At 39.2% G+C, this 15,603-nt stretch overlaps 1 protein-coding gene across 3 annotated transcripts in view; it reads left to right on the top strand.

Moving 5' to 3' along the window:
• Positions 1–15,603, top strand: part of LOC126236316 (dynein regulatory complex subunit 6-like) — a 177,342-nt gene that overhangs the window by 114,548 nt on the left and 47,191 nt on the right. The window contains exon 1 of one of the 3 annotated variants that reach the window (XM_049945527.1): positions 12,048–12,185. The exons of 1 other annotated variant lie outside the window; for it this stretch is intronic. In XM_049945527.1, coding sequence (XP_049801484.1) covers positions 12,063–12,185 — 123 coding nt within the window. In that variant the 5' untranslated portion in view covers positions 12,048–12,062. Of the gene's footprint in view, positions 1–12,047; positions 12,186–15,375; positions 15,403–15,603 lie in introns of those variants that run through there. One more of the 3 variants, XM_049945529.1, reaches the window with a different exon arrangement.

Genomic DNA, 15,603 nt, shown 5'->3' with positions numbered 1-15,603 from the left:
AGTAACCTGCACATCTGAAAACTTTTGAATGTTCAAAATTACATCATTCATCATAGTCAGTATTTTTTTACAGTAAAATAGGTATGAATTGCAATGACTGAATCCAGATTTGTGAGTGATGTAATCTGTTTTTGTAATGGATATTTCAGTTTCTGAAGTGAAAATCCAAAGAAGAGAAGACAGCGAGAAGTAGCTTTTTGTCTGTTTCATGGTTTATAGGCCTACTGGGGAAACTCGCCATGTAAAAAAACGAGTAACGCATCAAGCTTGGTACCTCTATAGTGATGTGGAAATCCGAGCGTTGTTAATAAAGAAATTAACTCAGTGTGTGTGTGTTTCTTTTGATTCCTTTATCATGTTGCTTATAGTAGACCAAATTTAATTAAAATACCCAGGTGATAATTTCAACATAAATTGGACTATGTGCATAGCTGTTTCTAATGGCTTTGCTGCTTGTCAGAGGCAAAGTATGAATATTTACCATCCTCTGGCATGTGCGTTCACTAGTCATTTATGGCAAAAGAAATCACTGACTGAAAGCATAATTTGCTTGGTAGACATAATTGGAAATGACCTTTTTAGTTATAATTTTACGTTTTTAGATTATAGTACTCCCCGAGAGATTATCTTCTGCATTTCTTGACCCTGACATGACTAGTAATGGATGTTTCACCACCAGGTTAGGCATACAGCATTAAGTGTCCTGCTCTGCTGTGAGCAGCATGGTAGTCAATGTGTTAAGCGGGCATTTAGGAACTTTGAATGTGAAGTACTGTATATGCATCTGTACAGTTGTGGATAAAAGAACAGCTAGAATGCTAATTACTGTTTCAGGAATTATCCTTTACACACTTAAATATGTATCTAAAAATGAATTCATGAATAACTTCGTGGTCATTTAATTGTTTGGTTTTGTAAGACATTTAAATAAAAATACTGCACACCCAAAAATAGTCTGGAAATGGCAAGGAATATCAAATATAAGTAAATATCTTTCCTCGGTAAGATAAAAGTGTAAAATTGCTGATACCTGGTTGTTACCATATCACTGCTGGCCCCAGCAGAGCAGTCTGCTGTGACCACCAGCACATTCATGCCAGCCAACGGGTTAACACACAAAACAGGGCAGTGCAAGACTTGGCCTGTAATTCTCATTGGTTGAAGCAACTAAAATCAAATTTCTGGGGTGTGCTGGAACTGTGTTATTGGTATATTCTCCAGCATGATTTAAAATTTTTGCATTGAAATGGCACTGACAGTGCGTAATATATTTTGCAACTGAGAATAGATAGTAAAAAATTTATGTGGGAATATATTTCAAGAAACCCTTTCATACCAAACCTGACAATTATATTGACACACAAGTAAACCACCTGAATGGCACACTGGGTTATACAAGCATTAGGTGTAGGTGTAGAATAGGTAATTTACACAGAAAACTTTTCATACAAATTTTATTGTAAAGCACACTAAAGTTAAGGGAAAGGTGCAATGTCTAGATGAGATAAACTTGGACACGCAAGAACTGGGTTTGCTCAGATATATGGAAAATTAACTGCAGTATTATATGACATACAACACATCTGAGGTGCAAATTTGTGGAGACGAGAGATTGTATTTAACCTGTTGGGTATTGTGCACATTTTGTTACAGTGCTGGGATGATGTCATCCAGATTTCAAAATTAGTGGTCTAGTAATGAAGCTCTCATCAGTTTTAATATTTAAAAATAAACATGCCTGAAAAAGGAAGCTGAATTAGGACTTTCAATTAAATTGCAAAAATGTTCTTGTTTTGCACATTCACTGTGGATGACACTTAAAAGCATGGTGTTAGTAGCTCTTATTGACCTTTGTGTCAGCCACAGTGAACATGTTGAAGGTTTTAAAGTAACAAAGTAGTTGTTGACATTGAGATATTAATGGATGACAGCAGGAAACAGCAATGAAATAATGTGAATTACTTAAACCAGGAATTGAACAAGTCTACATAGCTTTGAACATAGCCAAAAAATGGTTGGTTCAAATGGCTCTGAGCACTATGGGATTTAACTTCTGAGGTCATCAGTCCCCTAAAACTTAGAACTACGTAAACCTAACTAACCTAAGGACATCACACACATCCATGCCCAAGGCGGGATTCAAACCTGCGACCGTAGTGGTCGCGCGGTTCCAGACTGTAGCGCCTAGAACCGCTCGGCCACTGCGGCCGGCGAACACAGTCATTTCACACTTCGTATTCACTGCATATTTGTGTGCTATAACTAATACAGCAACCTTTTATTTTCTCATCTTTGATCTGGAACACATGTCACATCTTACTTGTTTTCCTAGAGCAACTCTAGGTTTACAAGCTCCACATTTCAGAATTCTGGTAATTGCTAGTCCTACCTCATGCTGAAAGTGTGGGTTGATAGCTGTCTCTTCAGATATGATCTCATCAACTGCCATTTCAGAAACTTGAAGCAAAAATGTGATTATTCAATTTTCTGTCAGTGACGAATATATCACTAATGTATAGGTATATTCATGATGGTATAGAACAGTGCAGGACCATCTTCTGCTGGGTAGACTAAACTGTGCACTTCACATCCAGTGCATCAATTTCTTCATAGGTAGTATCATAGTACACTACTATCTCAGACTTTATTGTTGCGATGCTCAATGAAACAGCATTACACCTTGAAGACACTAAACTAACAACCTTCTTAAGTTTTTGAATGAAGGATATAAGAAGTAATATATCCAAAAACAATTAAGTTTTACATTTTGCTGTCAGGAACTCTTTTGGAATCTTTCCTTTTAATATTTTGTACATGTGTGGCCTTTTTGTTTCCCCTTCCCAGTTTGACAAGCACATCTGATTTGCTTAATGGGGATATTTATGGTTACAAAAAATAAATAAATAAATATGTGGATACAATGCAACCTGCAAACCAAGATCATCCTCCAAAACTTTACGAGCCTAGGAAATAAGCACAATGATTTGGACATAGTAGCATGTTTTAATAAACCAGATGTTCCAGTTATTACTGAGCATTGGTATACCAAAAAAGAATCTTATTATGCACCCATTAACAAAGAATTTCTGCTCATCTTTCAGTAGGGTTATCAAACCTTATGGTGATGTTGCAAAAAGTGGCAATAATTGGTGCTCAAAGATGTAATTCCTGCGTGTTGAAGGTGTTATTCAACTTTCTGCGATAAGCTATAGATGGGAAAGGAAACATAATTTTAGATATAGACAGACCTCCATCTGAAATTACATATTTGTTTTAGCTAATCTCTATCAGTTGCTTGTAGAGAGAGATAGTAAATAATAAGGGAAAACGGCTGGTAATTATGCTGATAATTGTTCACAGCTTAATAAAACCTTATCTAACACAAATCAGTTTTCACTCATAAGGATGGCGAGTGGCACACACAGATCTAACATTACTAACAGGTAATACAGGGTACCCAGGACTTTGTACTGGGATACTTTCTTTTGCTGATTTGTGTAAATGACAAAATACTGCTCCTCAAATTCAAGGATAGTTCTGTATGCTGATGCTACACCCATTGCATGCAAGTGTAAAGATCGTGAGCAACTACAAAAACTATGAAACTGTATTACAAATGAAATAACTCAGTATTTCTATGAAAGTCATCTCATTGTCAGCACAAGATAGCAGCAGTAACGGATTTTCACCCCACAAGACAGATTTTTAAATTCAGTTGTGCTCTGGAACTGATATTGTCACCAAAGAAAACTACTGCTTGGTTACAGTTAAACCTTCTATATTTAACATGTTATAACATGGAAATAAACGGTCCTTATCAGAGCCAACTTTAACTATCATATCTATAAATATTGAAGGCATATCATCAGCCAAAGAACATCTGTTATCCAACCTATGCCGTGACAAAAAATGCAACGTCCTGTGTATACAAGAGACGCATAGAGATGAGCGACAGAGACGACCAAAAATACCGGGCATGAAACTAGCTGCAGAAACACCGCACTCTCAGTATGGAAGTGCTATATTTGTAAGACCAGGGCTTCAGATAATCAGTGCTCACTGCACCGTAGAAAATAACATCGAAGTCATTTCAGTGGAGCTGAGTAACTGCGTGGCTACCTCTGTGTATAAGCCCCCTTCGGCTGCATTTTCCTTCACACCACCCAGGAACTTCCATAACAGCAAGACGTCTGTAGTAATCGGTGATTTTAACAGCCATAGTCATTTGTGGGGATACTCTGAAGATGACGAAAATGGGGAGGCAGTCCTCTCCTGGGCTGAATCCTGCCAGTTGTCTCTTATACATGACAGCAAGCTACCCCCCTTCCTTCAACAGTGACAGGTGGCAACGTGGATTTAACCCTGACCTCCTCTTTGTGAGTGAAGACATCACACAGCTTTGCTCCAAATCAGTGTGCTCGCCCATACCAAAGACGCAACACCACTACTATGTCAAGTTCTTCCAGCAATAAGGCCACAGGAGGTGAATTTCAAACGGAGATACAATTTCAAGAAAGCTGATTGGAAAAAATTTGCTAAGATGCTGGACAAGGAGATTAAGTCTGTGTGACTTATTCCTGAAGAGTATGACAGCTTTGTTCAAACTGTCAAACATTGCTCCCGGGCATCAATTCCAAGAGGGTGTAGGACAATGTATCTGCAGGGTGTGACACCTGAAACAGCTGCTCTGCTGTACGGATACTATCGACTATATGAAGAAAACTCTTATAGCGAGGAGACTTATCTGGCTGCGCAAAATACTCTCTCCTCAATCTCTGAGGCGAAGAGAGAACAGTGGATTAAACTGATGACAGAATGTGAGATGAGTAGAAGTAGTCAAAAGACCTGGAGATTGTTACGACACCTTAACAATGATCCCTCCCAACCCAATACGCATACAAATGTGAAGGCAGGCCAGATCGCATACCAGCTTTTGAAAAATGGTAAACCTGATCATACCAGTAAAATCGGGAGACGAACCCTGGAAAGGGAGCCCGAACAAGAGGGAAACACTCTGTCTCGACCATTCAGTTTGAATGAGCTCGACTCAGCTCTAAATAAGTGCAAAGTCGGAAAAGCAGCAGGGGTAGATGACATAAGAAGTGAACAGATCAAGAACTTTGGTCCAGGCGCAAAGTGCTGGCTACTCGAGCTAATGAATAATTGTGTCAAGAGCAGCAAGATACCAAAATCTTGGCGGAAAGCAAAAATTGTAGCTATACATAAACCAGGGAAAGACCGGGATGACCCCAAAAGCTATAGGCCAATCTCTCTCCTATGCCACCTGTATAAGGTACTGGAAAGGTTGATCCTCCAAAGAATTACAGATATGATAGAACCATTACTGATCCCTCAACAGGCAGGATTCAGACAAGGGAAGAGCTGTACAGCACAGGTGTTGAATTTGACACAGCATATAGAGGACGGCTTCCAAAGGTGGCAGATAACAGGAGCGGTGTTTATAGATCTTTCAGCCGCCTACGACACTGTCAACCACAGACTCTTGTTGTTGAAGCTATACAACCTCACCAAGGACTATAAACTAACCTGTCTAATTAGAAATCTTCTGCAGAACCGAAGATACTTTGTGGAATATCAAGGACAAAGTAGCAGATGGAGGCAGCAGAAAAATGGGTTGCCACAGGGCAGTGTACAGGCACCCACCCTCTTCAATATATACACTAATGACCAGCCGTTACCAGAAGGAACACAAAGCTTCATATATGCAGATGGCCGAGCAATCACAGCACAAGATCACAGCTTTGAGAGGGTGGAGCGGAAGCTAACTGGTGCTCTGAAAGAATTAACTGCCTATTACAGGGACAATCAATTGAAACCAAATCCTTCTAAGACCCAGACCTGTGCTTTCCACCTCCGAAACAGACAGGCTAGTAGAACCTTGCAGATAGATTGGGAAGGAACCTCTTTAGAACACTGCAAGACTCCAAAATATCTCGGAGTCACTCTGGACCGTGCTCTTACATATAAGGAACACTGCTTAAAAACAAAGCAAAAAGTGGCTGCCAGGAACAATGTGGTTAGGAAGCTGACTGGAACAACATAGGGAGCACAGCCAGACACAGTGCGCACATCCGCATTAGCCCTCTGCTACTCTGCAGCTGAGTACGCTTGCCCAGTATGGTGCAGATCTACACATACAAAGAAAGTTGATGTTGCTCTGAATGAGACATGTCGTATCACCACGGGTTGTCTAAGAGCCACACCTGTGGAAAAACTGTACTGCTTATCCGGCATAGCCCCCCCGGACATCTGAAGAGATACAGCAGCACGGAGTGAAATGAAGAAGGCATTAACATCCGAAGCCCACCCACTACATGGCCACCAACTGGCACAGCAAAGACTTGTGTCTAGAAAGAGCTTCCTTCACAGTACAGAACCACTCGCTGACACTCCACATCAACACCGGGAGAAGAGATGGCACGTCAGATGCCAGCATCTGCAGGAGTGGCTGATCCCGCAAGAAGTAGTTCCCCCAGGCCACACAGAGAAATGGTCCACTTGGAAATCACTCAACTGCCTGCGTTCTTCTGTCACAAGATCCAAGAGTAATCTGGAGGGGTGGGGCTTCCACGTGGACTCTCTCCAGCGTGACTGCGGAGTTGCCATGCAGACTTCAACACATCTACTACAATACACATTACCTCCAACTGTGTGCACCATGGAGGACCTCGTAAACGCTACACAAAGTGCACTGGACGTTGCAAATTTTTGGGCATCCACTGTATAGATTAAAATTACCTTATGTTTGACAACACAATCTGTGTCTAATCATTTATTTCATTCTTGACTAGTTTAATTTATAAACCATAATGTATGTATGTATGTAGTAATGTATCTAATATTGTTTTTTTTTTTTAGTTTGCTTCTGACACGATAAATAAATAAAATAACATGGAAACTAATTACTGTACAAGAACATAACTTGGTAGCATTAATGTCAAGGACATGGGGAAGAGAGATAATGCAGACTCAATTCAATTGAAACACTTTTAATGTGCTGCTACAGTACACCATACCATTACATACCAGTACCATTATTGGTGACGGTGATGGAGGCTGTTATGAAAAGCTTGCGATATTATTCAAATCTGATATGGCAAGTTAACAGAACTTTTGATCCATGTTAGTAAAATTATTGTGTAAAATCGATAGTGCAGCTTCTTACAGAAGTCTCTTCAGGGCCTTCGGAGTCTTTCACTTACATGTCAACATATTTACTCCCTAATAGTATTTGTTGTCCATAATAGGGGTAATTTTACTCTGTTCAGTGAAATGAACTTACAAAATACTGGAAGGAAATGGAATTTCACATTCTGATTGAAAGTCTTTAAGAGGTGGCTACAAGACATCAGGCAGCAAACTGATAATCTTAAGATATTAATAAAATAAAAAGTAAAAAAAAAATATTTTATTAGCCTCTCCTTCTATAATTATAATTAAACGTAATGTCCTTACTCAAGGATGCATATGATAGTTAACACTAAGGTTCAAATTAACAGGGTTTTAATGTTACCATTATATGTAGGGCTGCCAGTACTCATTGTAAAATTCTGAAATGCTTTGTACAAAGTATGAGAGAAACAGCACTTGAATAAAAAAAACCATTTCTAGCTTTCAGGGTCATTACTCCCTTCCTCTGGGAAGATGAATATAGTTTGTGACTGGAAATGAGGGGAAGATCACTTAGACCACCCGTATCGAACACTTACGTGACACATTCATGAGTACTGCTCCAAAGTTTGAGATCCATGTCAGATTTAAGCAATACATTGAAGCAACTCAGAGGCTGGATGCTAGATAGGTTACCAGTAGTTTCATACTATGTGCGAGTATTATTTTGTATAACACTATTGAGAAAATTTAGAAGGCATGAGAAATCAGGGCTCGGATGATAGACAGCCTTTCTTCCCTCTCTCTATTTGCGAGTGGAACGGTACCATTTGGTTGCTTGTGTAGTATGTATATACATAAAAATACGGAAGAAAATTGTGGCTGCCTACTACATTAAGAAGTAATAGTTGAACTAACCTAAAGCTTCGTGATTTGCTTCAAATGTTTTGTCCCACTGACACACTCTGACAATCAGTGACTTCCATCTATAGCAGTCTTACAATTTGGAGATGTCAGTATTGCTTCGATCTATTAATATTCCCTCATTGAGCTCTTTTTATTTTAAGATAACATAAACTGGATTTTTGAGAAACTACATACAGGAAGATGTGATTGGCATATAGCTGTTTGTTTACAGAAAAACAACGATCAAAATTTAAGCATATCGGTAACGCACACAGGGCAAGAGCACATGTCTGGGCAAGAGCACTATACTGGATTTCGCCACCTTTTCCCTAGAAACCTTGACTGGAGTAATAACTTTATTTGTAGCATAGTCTGAGGTCTACATTAGGTTGAAAAGCGATAATTTCGTTGACAGTTGTGGAACACAGCGAATGAGAAATAAAGGTTGTGGTAACAGACAGATGTGTGTCTTTGCCTAATATTTGTTTGTGGCATATTTAAATGCACTTTCCCACATTTAACGCATTTCTCATTATAAAAAAAATAAAACTACTAGGTCATCCCCCAAAAACATATATTAGAAAATGAACAAGCATCCGACGTGTTTTGATGCATATTACGTACAGATATCGTACGCAAACTGGAAAAATGCAATGGGCGTTCCACTACGCATCCTTTACCATATTTGATTCGTTTTTCCGCTTTTGCTACTGCTGGTATGGGTTCAAAGACAAATTCGTGCTGCAAACGTCTCAGTGGTAGTTAGCCTACATTAGTAAGCAGCAGTTAATGCGTTAAAAACATTTAGACACATTGTCCGCAATGCGTAATATGTGTTATGCTATAAATCACTCTGCCTTTCGACCAATAATTTGTAATGAGTTGGTTTCAGTCAATCACGTACGAATCTAATACGTAACCTTGACTACGCTGCGAATTTATCATGTCACCATAATACAGATTATTCGCATTTAAACCTTCTTTCTACATTTTATTCTGTTAACGGAAGCTTCATTCAAACAATCTGGATTGATTTGACATTCCAAAACAACAGCTGAAGGCAAGTTGTATAAACACTGTAGCCAACGTGTGACGTCACTTACGTCAACAGAGTTGTTTACAGGTCTAGTCACCAGGCAGCGCTGTCACACTTTCAGCCTTGTTGATGACGTCATGAAGCGATTCCTCGGGGCCCGCGAGACGCACGTTTAGCAGGTGGGGCCCAATTGGCCTGCGCAGATCGGCGAATATTTCGTCGTTCTGCGCATGACGTCAGCATAGGAGCACGTGCCGTGTTTACGTTGTGTCGAGGCGCCAAAAGAGCTGTTTTACCGATGTTGTTGTTTTGCTTTAGTTTGTGGTGTTGTTTCGGTGATTTGTAAAAGTGTTGCGTTAAAATGCCTGGGTGTGCTGTAACAGGGTGTCTGTCGTACAGCCGAAAGACAAAAGGCACGGATATAATTTATCATTCGTTCCCAAAAGACGTTAAAGTGCAGAAGGCCTGGATTATGAAGTGTCACCGAAAAGATCGCTTCAATGTTGCGACGTCAACTGTTTGTTCGTTGCATTTCACATCCGATGATTATGTACGTGACTTGCGAGTAGAACTTCTCAATCTACCGCCGACAAAAACACTTAAACCAGACGCAGTGCCGAGTGTGAATATACCAGGAAGTGTTCCCAGTGTTAATGGAGATTCAGGCCCTGATGACACAGTTTCTCCGAATAGGGCAGACCGGTTGCAGGCAAGAAAGACAATGAAACATGCAATTGAGCACCTGGTTAGTGTGTCTCCGAAAAAAAGAAAAATAGACCAGTCAACAGCGACAGATGACTGTGACACTGATAGTAAACAGATCAGCGAACTCTGTAAACGTATAGAAGAATTAGAATATAGGAACCGCAGACTGACAGCTATGTGTGCAAATCTCAGGTGTAGTGAGAAGCGTTTGAAACTCAAAGTGAAAGCTTGTGGTGAGAAAATAAAATATCAACAAAAGTGTCAAAAGAAGCAAGTGCAGGAGAAAGTGACTCAAATATTAGGCAAATTGTTTTCAAAAACACAGATAAACTGCTTGTTGAGTGGAAAGAAACTAGCAAAATGGCAAAGGGAAGATATCTGTGCCCGCATCTCGTGGTCGTGCGGTAGCGTTCTCGCTTCCCACGCCCGGGCTCGATTCCCGGCGGGGTCAGGGATTTTCTCTGCGTCGTGATGGCTGGGTGTTGTGTGCTGTCCTTAGGTTAGTTAGGTTTAAGTAGTTCTAAGTTCTAGGGGACTTATGACCACAGCAGTTGAGTCCCATAGTGCTCAGAGCTATTTGAACCATTTTGAAGATATCTGTAAAGCGGTTACACTTCGTGCTGTGTCTAGGAAGTGTTATTTGTTTTTAAGAAATCAGGTCGGTTTCCCACTTCCAGGACTGTCAACACTTAAGAGATGGACGTCACGCTCTTTCAGATGCTTTCCTGGTGTGCTGACAGACGTTTTGCAACTAATGAAAGCCCACTCATCTGTATTGACAAAAACTGAACGTGTGTGTGTGTGCTATCATTCGACGAAATGAATGTAGACACCAATATTATTTATGATCCTGTTGAAGATCGTGTTGTAGGGCCACACAGTAACGTGCTATTTGTTATGGTACGTGGTTTGTTTTCTGGATGGAAGCAACCCATTTACTATGATTTTGACACACAAATAACAGCTGATCGGTTAAACAGTATTATCTGCTCTCTACAAGATGTTGGTTACGATCTTGTTGCGGCAGTGTGCGACCTTGGAACAAAAAATCGATCTGTGTGGAAAGATTTTAATGTGACAGAAACAAATTCCTGCTTTTCCAATCCGCAGTATGAAAATAAACGAATCTGGGTGTTTTCTGATGTTCCGCATTTGTTTAAAGTAATGAGGAACCACTTTCTGGATGACGGACTAAAGCTTCCTAGTGGGAAAATTGTTAATAAATCTATTGTAGAAAGACTGCTCGCATTAGATAGGAGTGAAATGAAGTTGTGTCCTAAACTGTCACAGCTTCATCTCAGTGTCAAGGGGAGAGAGCGTCAAAGGGTTTATTTGGCAATGCAACTTTTTTCGAGTACCTCAGCTAAAGCCATAAAGTACCTAATGCCTGAAGAAGAGGAAGCAGCAAATTTTTTTTCAGTTAGCAAACGACGCATTTGATATTCTGAATGCTCGACGGTACAATAAGAATGTGTTATCATGTGGTTGAGAAAACTGTATACGTGTGCCGAAAAAATGTGCGTAGGCAATGCAAATCACTTGCTGCCATTCCAAAAAGGCATTATGACAACTGTTCGGTCATTATTTGGACTGTTTTCAGATCTTCAGCCACTACAAATAACATATATTTTAACTGCAAGATTGAACCAGGATGCACTGGAAAATTTTTTCTCACAGATCAGAGAAATTAGATATTTCCATTTGAACCCTTCTCCAACAGAGGTAAAATATCGATTACGGCTGTTACTGCTGGGACACAATGCTCATGACATCCCTCTGTCAAGTGGCACATCAGTAGAGGCAGATGAGTGTGACGGATTGTTTGACGTCACATCTGCTCACAGGAATTTTGCCTGACATGAGCGAAGCATTGCAAATGATAGATGGTGAAAAAGAGCTACGAGATATTAACTTTCCTGTTCAACCTGCACCAGAAGAATCTGCTGTCAACGAAGGATGTGACTGCCCTGCAGAAGGATTCCGTTACCTGGCTGGCTACATTGCATATCGTGCAAAGAACTGTGACAAGACACTGGGAACGCCGTCTGCTGATATTTTAAGTCCCCCAAAAAATGAAAATTATGGTTGGATTGAATTTCTATCTCGCGGTGGGCTTACAGTTCCAACAGATGAGTGGCTACATAAGGTATCTCAGTTTGAACTAATTTTTAATGAATTTAATGGATTGGATAGTATTCCCAAGGAAAAAAAATATAGTGAAAACAATATGCACTGCTGTCCAAACTAAATATCCGGAATTTTCGTCACGCGTTAACAAAACTGTATGTCAGAACACGACTTTTCATTCGTATGCGGTTCCTCAATACGAAGCATAAAATGCAGAAAGCAGCACAGAAGCGGAAATCAAGACAGTGGCACTCTTCTTCTACTGCAAACATCTAAACAGGTAAATCAACTGTTTTAAATAATTTCCTGATAACTTATTAGTGTTATAAGTAGTTGCTTGTCCTTAGTAATAGTCGCTTGCTGCGCTAGCCGCTGCCTCGCTTTGCTCCTACAGTGACGTCACTGCGCCAGCCAATCACAGCCGATTTAGCTTCGGGCCCAACCTCCCTTTTAAATAACGTTGGGGGTTAGCTTATGGCCTTATGCCATATGGATAGGTGTGGAGGGGTGTTATTCTGTGGGTGTGAATGGGCGGAACTTGTGCAATGTCCAGGGCTGTTGTAAACATTACGTTTTGGTTGTTGTCATTTACTAAAACAGGCGAACTTTAATAAAAGTATTGGTTGTGTAATGTGTATTGTTATACAGTAAGGGGATGGTACTTCGCAGTAGATTATGAGAATCCAATAATAAAGTTTATACAGTGCACAAAATTGACATGGGAACAATTATTTTATGTCTTCGTTTTGTCGTACAAGCTCATCAAATCAACTACATTATTTGAATTTTCACATTTAGTGAGTGACTAATTGTCATAAGCGTTAATCTGTAGTGTTGGTCGTGCTAGCATGGGAGGGGGAGGAAGAATTCTGACGTTTCTGAGTATCGGCTGTTAAGCAATCTAAGGAGGGCTGGTAGTGTACATGTGGTGGGGAAAGTGAGGGGTGGTACCGAAGCTTCGGGGTATGAGTCATGAGGACCCTACAGTACAGTGCACGAAGTTTCTGCGATTAGACAACCGCATCGTCGATTTCTTATTAAATGTAAGTTATCATTGTGTAAATTGCTATTAGCATAAAAGAGCGATAATTATTATCGGACAATGGTTACGCCCCCATGTCCCTTAACCAGTAGACATGACATGGTTAACCAAATGGCACTTTCCGGAAATATTTATTATTTATGTTTGCACTGATCGCAATATTGGACCCCCGATAGTTGACAGGAAGGGTTAGAATGTTAAGAACTAATGACAGTGTGTTGAATCTAAGTAGTCTGCATGCACAAAGAAAAGTAGGCATCCGCATTGTGCGTACGAATGAATAAGCAGGTTACTTCAATTATGAGAAAAATTCGAACCAAATTTTGTTATAGTGTGTGACTCTGGATATCACAAGCAACAAATCCGCATCTATCACAGATATTGTCTTGTCAGATTTACGGTCTTAAGTTAGTCACTAAAACATGGCCTTGTCATACTTTTCGAGAGAAATTTGTTTCAGACTGTGATATACATGAAAGACAGTCGTGTAACATCTGTTTTCAAACGTAACTATTTAAATTTTTTTCAAGCTGTGTAGAAAGTTCGCGTAATTCTGCATTTACCACATTTGTAAGAAGTTATAGCTATGATTTAATGCTGTCAGATGTTCATATCAAAATGTGTATGCTTTGTTCCCAAATGGCACCATTGAATATTTCTGTTTCTAATTTCAAATGTTGGCTAGTTTGTTCAGATTTGTTGTGCTGCTGTAGCTCTCCCTACTTCACTGTTGTGATTTTATGGTAATGTAATGTGAAACAATATGTGAGGCTACAGTTACATTTAAAGTATGAAACCTAATATATTGAGCTGAAGAGCAGGGTGTACTGCATCTGTTGTGCTTTTCTCCTATTGCAGTGGTTCACTGTGTTATTACTTGTGATTGGTACTGAAAGTAATTATAGTTAAGTAATGTGAACAGTCTTTAAGCCCTGTGATCTGCATTTTCACTACATCTCGATGCACTTGCCACTATCACGTTACATTAGCTCTCATATTTTGGACTGTTGTTTTTATCTTAAGCATTTAAATGTGTAGTGTATCTCTAACACAAAAATAACAACAAATAACTAAAAAAGTTCAAATGGACTGCATTAAAAATTCATTTTGTTCTGTTTGTGATACTACTTCATTCTTTATTTATAAGTGTTTAAGACCGTGTGATAAAGTAACATGTCATATCATCCTATGGTGTCTCTGCAGACTGAACATTCTCCATAGAATATTGAAGAATAACCATGTTCGAAATCAGGAGTCTGTTTGTCTCTTTATTGTTGAAAACTTTGATAGAACTCGCCCGAAACAGGGAACATGTTAATGTTGATTTATTCTTGGCTTAATGTCTCATGACATGTGAAATTTAATCATTGTGTAAAATGTGATTTTTGCTGTTTGTGAAGGTTGAAGTGCACTTATGGTGTATGCAGTTCTTCCTCTGCATGCTGCTATTGGCAGTTTGTTTCTCACGGTCATAGCCAGTCAGGTGATAGTGTTGATAGTATAGAGTAGCCAGAGAGAATAGCTGAATCTATTGGCTTGTTTTGGTAGAAAATACTAATTGATAACTAGTTTTTGGCATGAATAGTGAGAGTTGATGATAATTGATCTGGCTATCATGGGTTAAAGGTTACTTGTTTTCATGTGTGTTTTGTTTATTGTAAGTTTTTCAGAATATGGCAGGATTTCTTGGGATATTGTTTCGTATTCTGATGTTATCGTCCAGTTGTGAAATGGCATTGCTGACAAATGGGACTGGGGGAAAACTGGCAGTTGTACACACATGCTGAAGATGTTTATCAGATACTATTTTATCACTGGTTTCACCATGTAGCTTAATCATCCCACTCATTATTTGTTGCTTTCACCTCCCATCATTCACTGTGCAAACAGTTACCAACTGCAGCACACAAGATTAAAGCTGCCAGCACCATTAAGTGCACTTTTATCAAGACATATCATAACTTTCATGCTTTTCTTCAGTGCCAACAAAGTGCTAGAGGCATCCTGTGGCAATACTTTGAGATATTACCAGTGTTTTTTACTTTTCACTGATGGATCGATAATTTTTTGAACACATGTTACATAAAACAGATTCAGAAACATGGTCTCTTTGCCATTATGTTGGCTTTTGAAGATACATGTTTTTGAGCACATGTTTGTCTATCAAGAAGTACAGAATTTTAGAGATAATATAAGAAATGGTCTCATAATTATTGTACTGAAGAAAACATTGTAAAAAATATTGTAAACATAATTTCCTTTTCTTCCATTCCCTTGTAGTAATTGAATCATTACCAGAATATTTTGAATTCAACTGTAAGAATGAAAGCTGAAGAACCAAACTAAAATTTTAATTCGTTTCTTCAGCTATCCACGTTGAAGATAAAGTTGGGATTCATATGTCTCCAATAAAATGTACTTTCATCAATTGCAAGAGTTAGAAATGCACAAAGATGTGAGTGTTTAAGCACAAAATTTCCTGTATGTTGTATGGAAAAGTACACAAGGAATATGTTACTGGAGGTAACAGTACTTGGGAATTTAGTGTTACTTTTTTGTATTAGATTGATAACTTCTGAACACAATTCCACTGTATAACATGCAAGAATAACACCCATCTCACTCAGGTGAAAGTTAACTACACTTCATGTGCTCT

Source organism: Schistocerca nitens, chromosome 2 (assembly GCF_023898315.1).
Source record: "Schistocerca nitens isolate TAMUIC-IGC-003100 chromosome 2, iqSchNite1.1, whole genome shotgun sequence".
NCBI lineage: Eukaryota > Metazoa > Arthropoda > Insecta > Orthoptera > Acrididae > Schistocerca > Schistocerca nitens.
The sequence above is the reverse complement of the archived record's forward strand: the minus strand, read 5'-3'. Positions and strand labels throughout refer to the sequence as shown.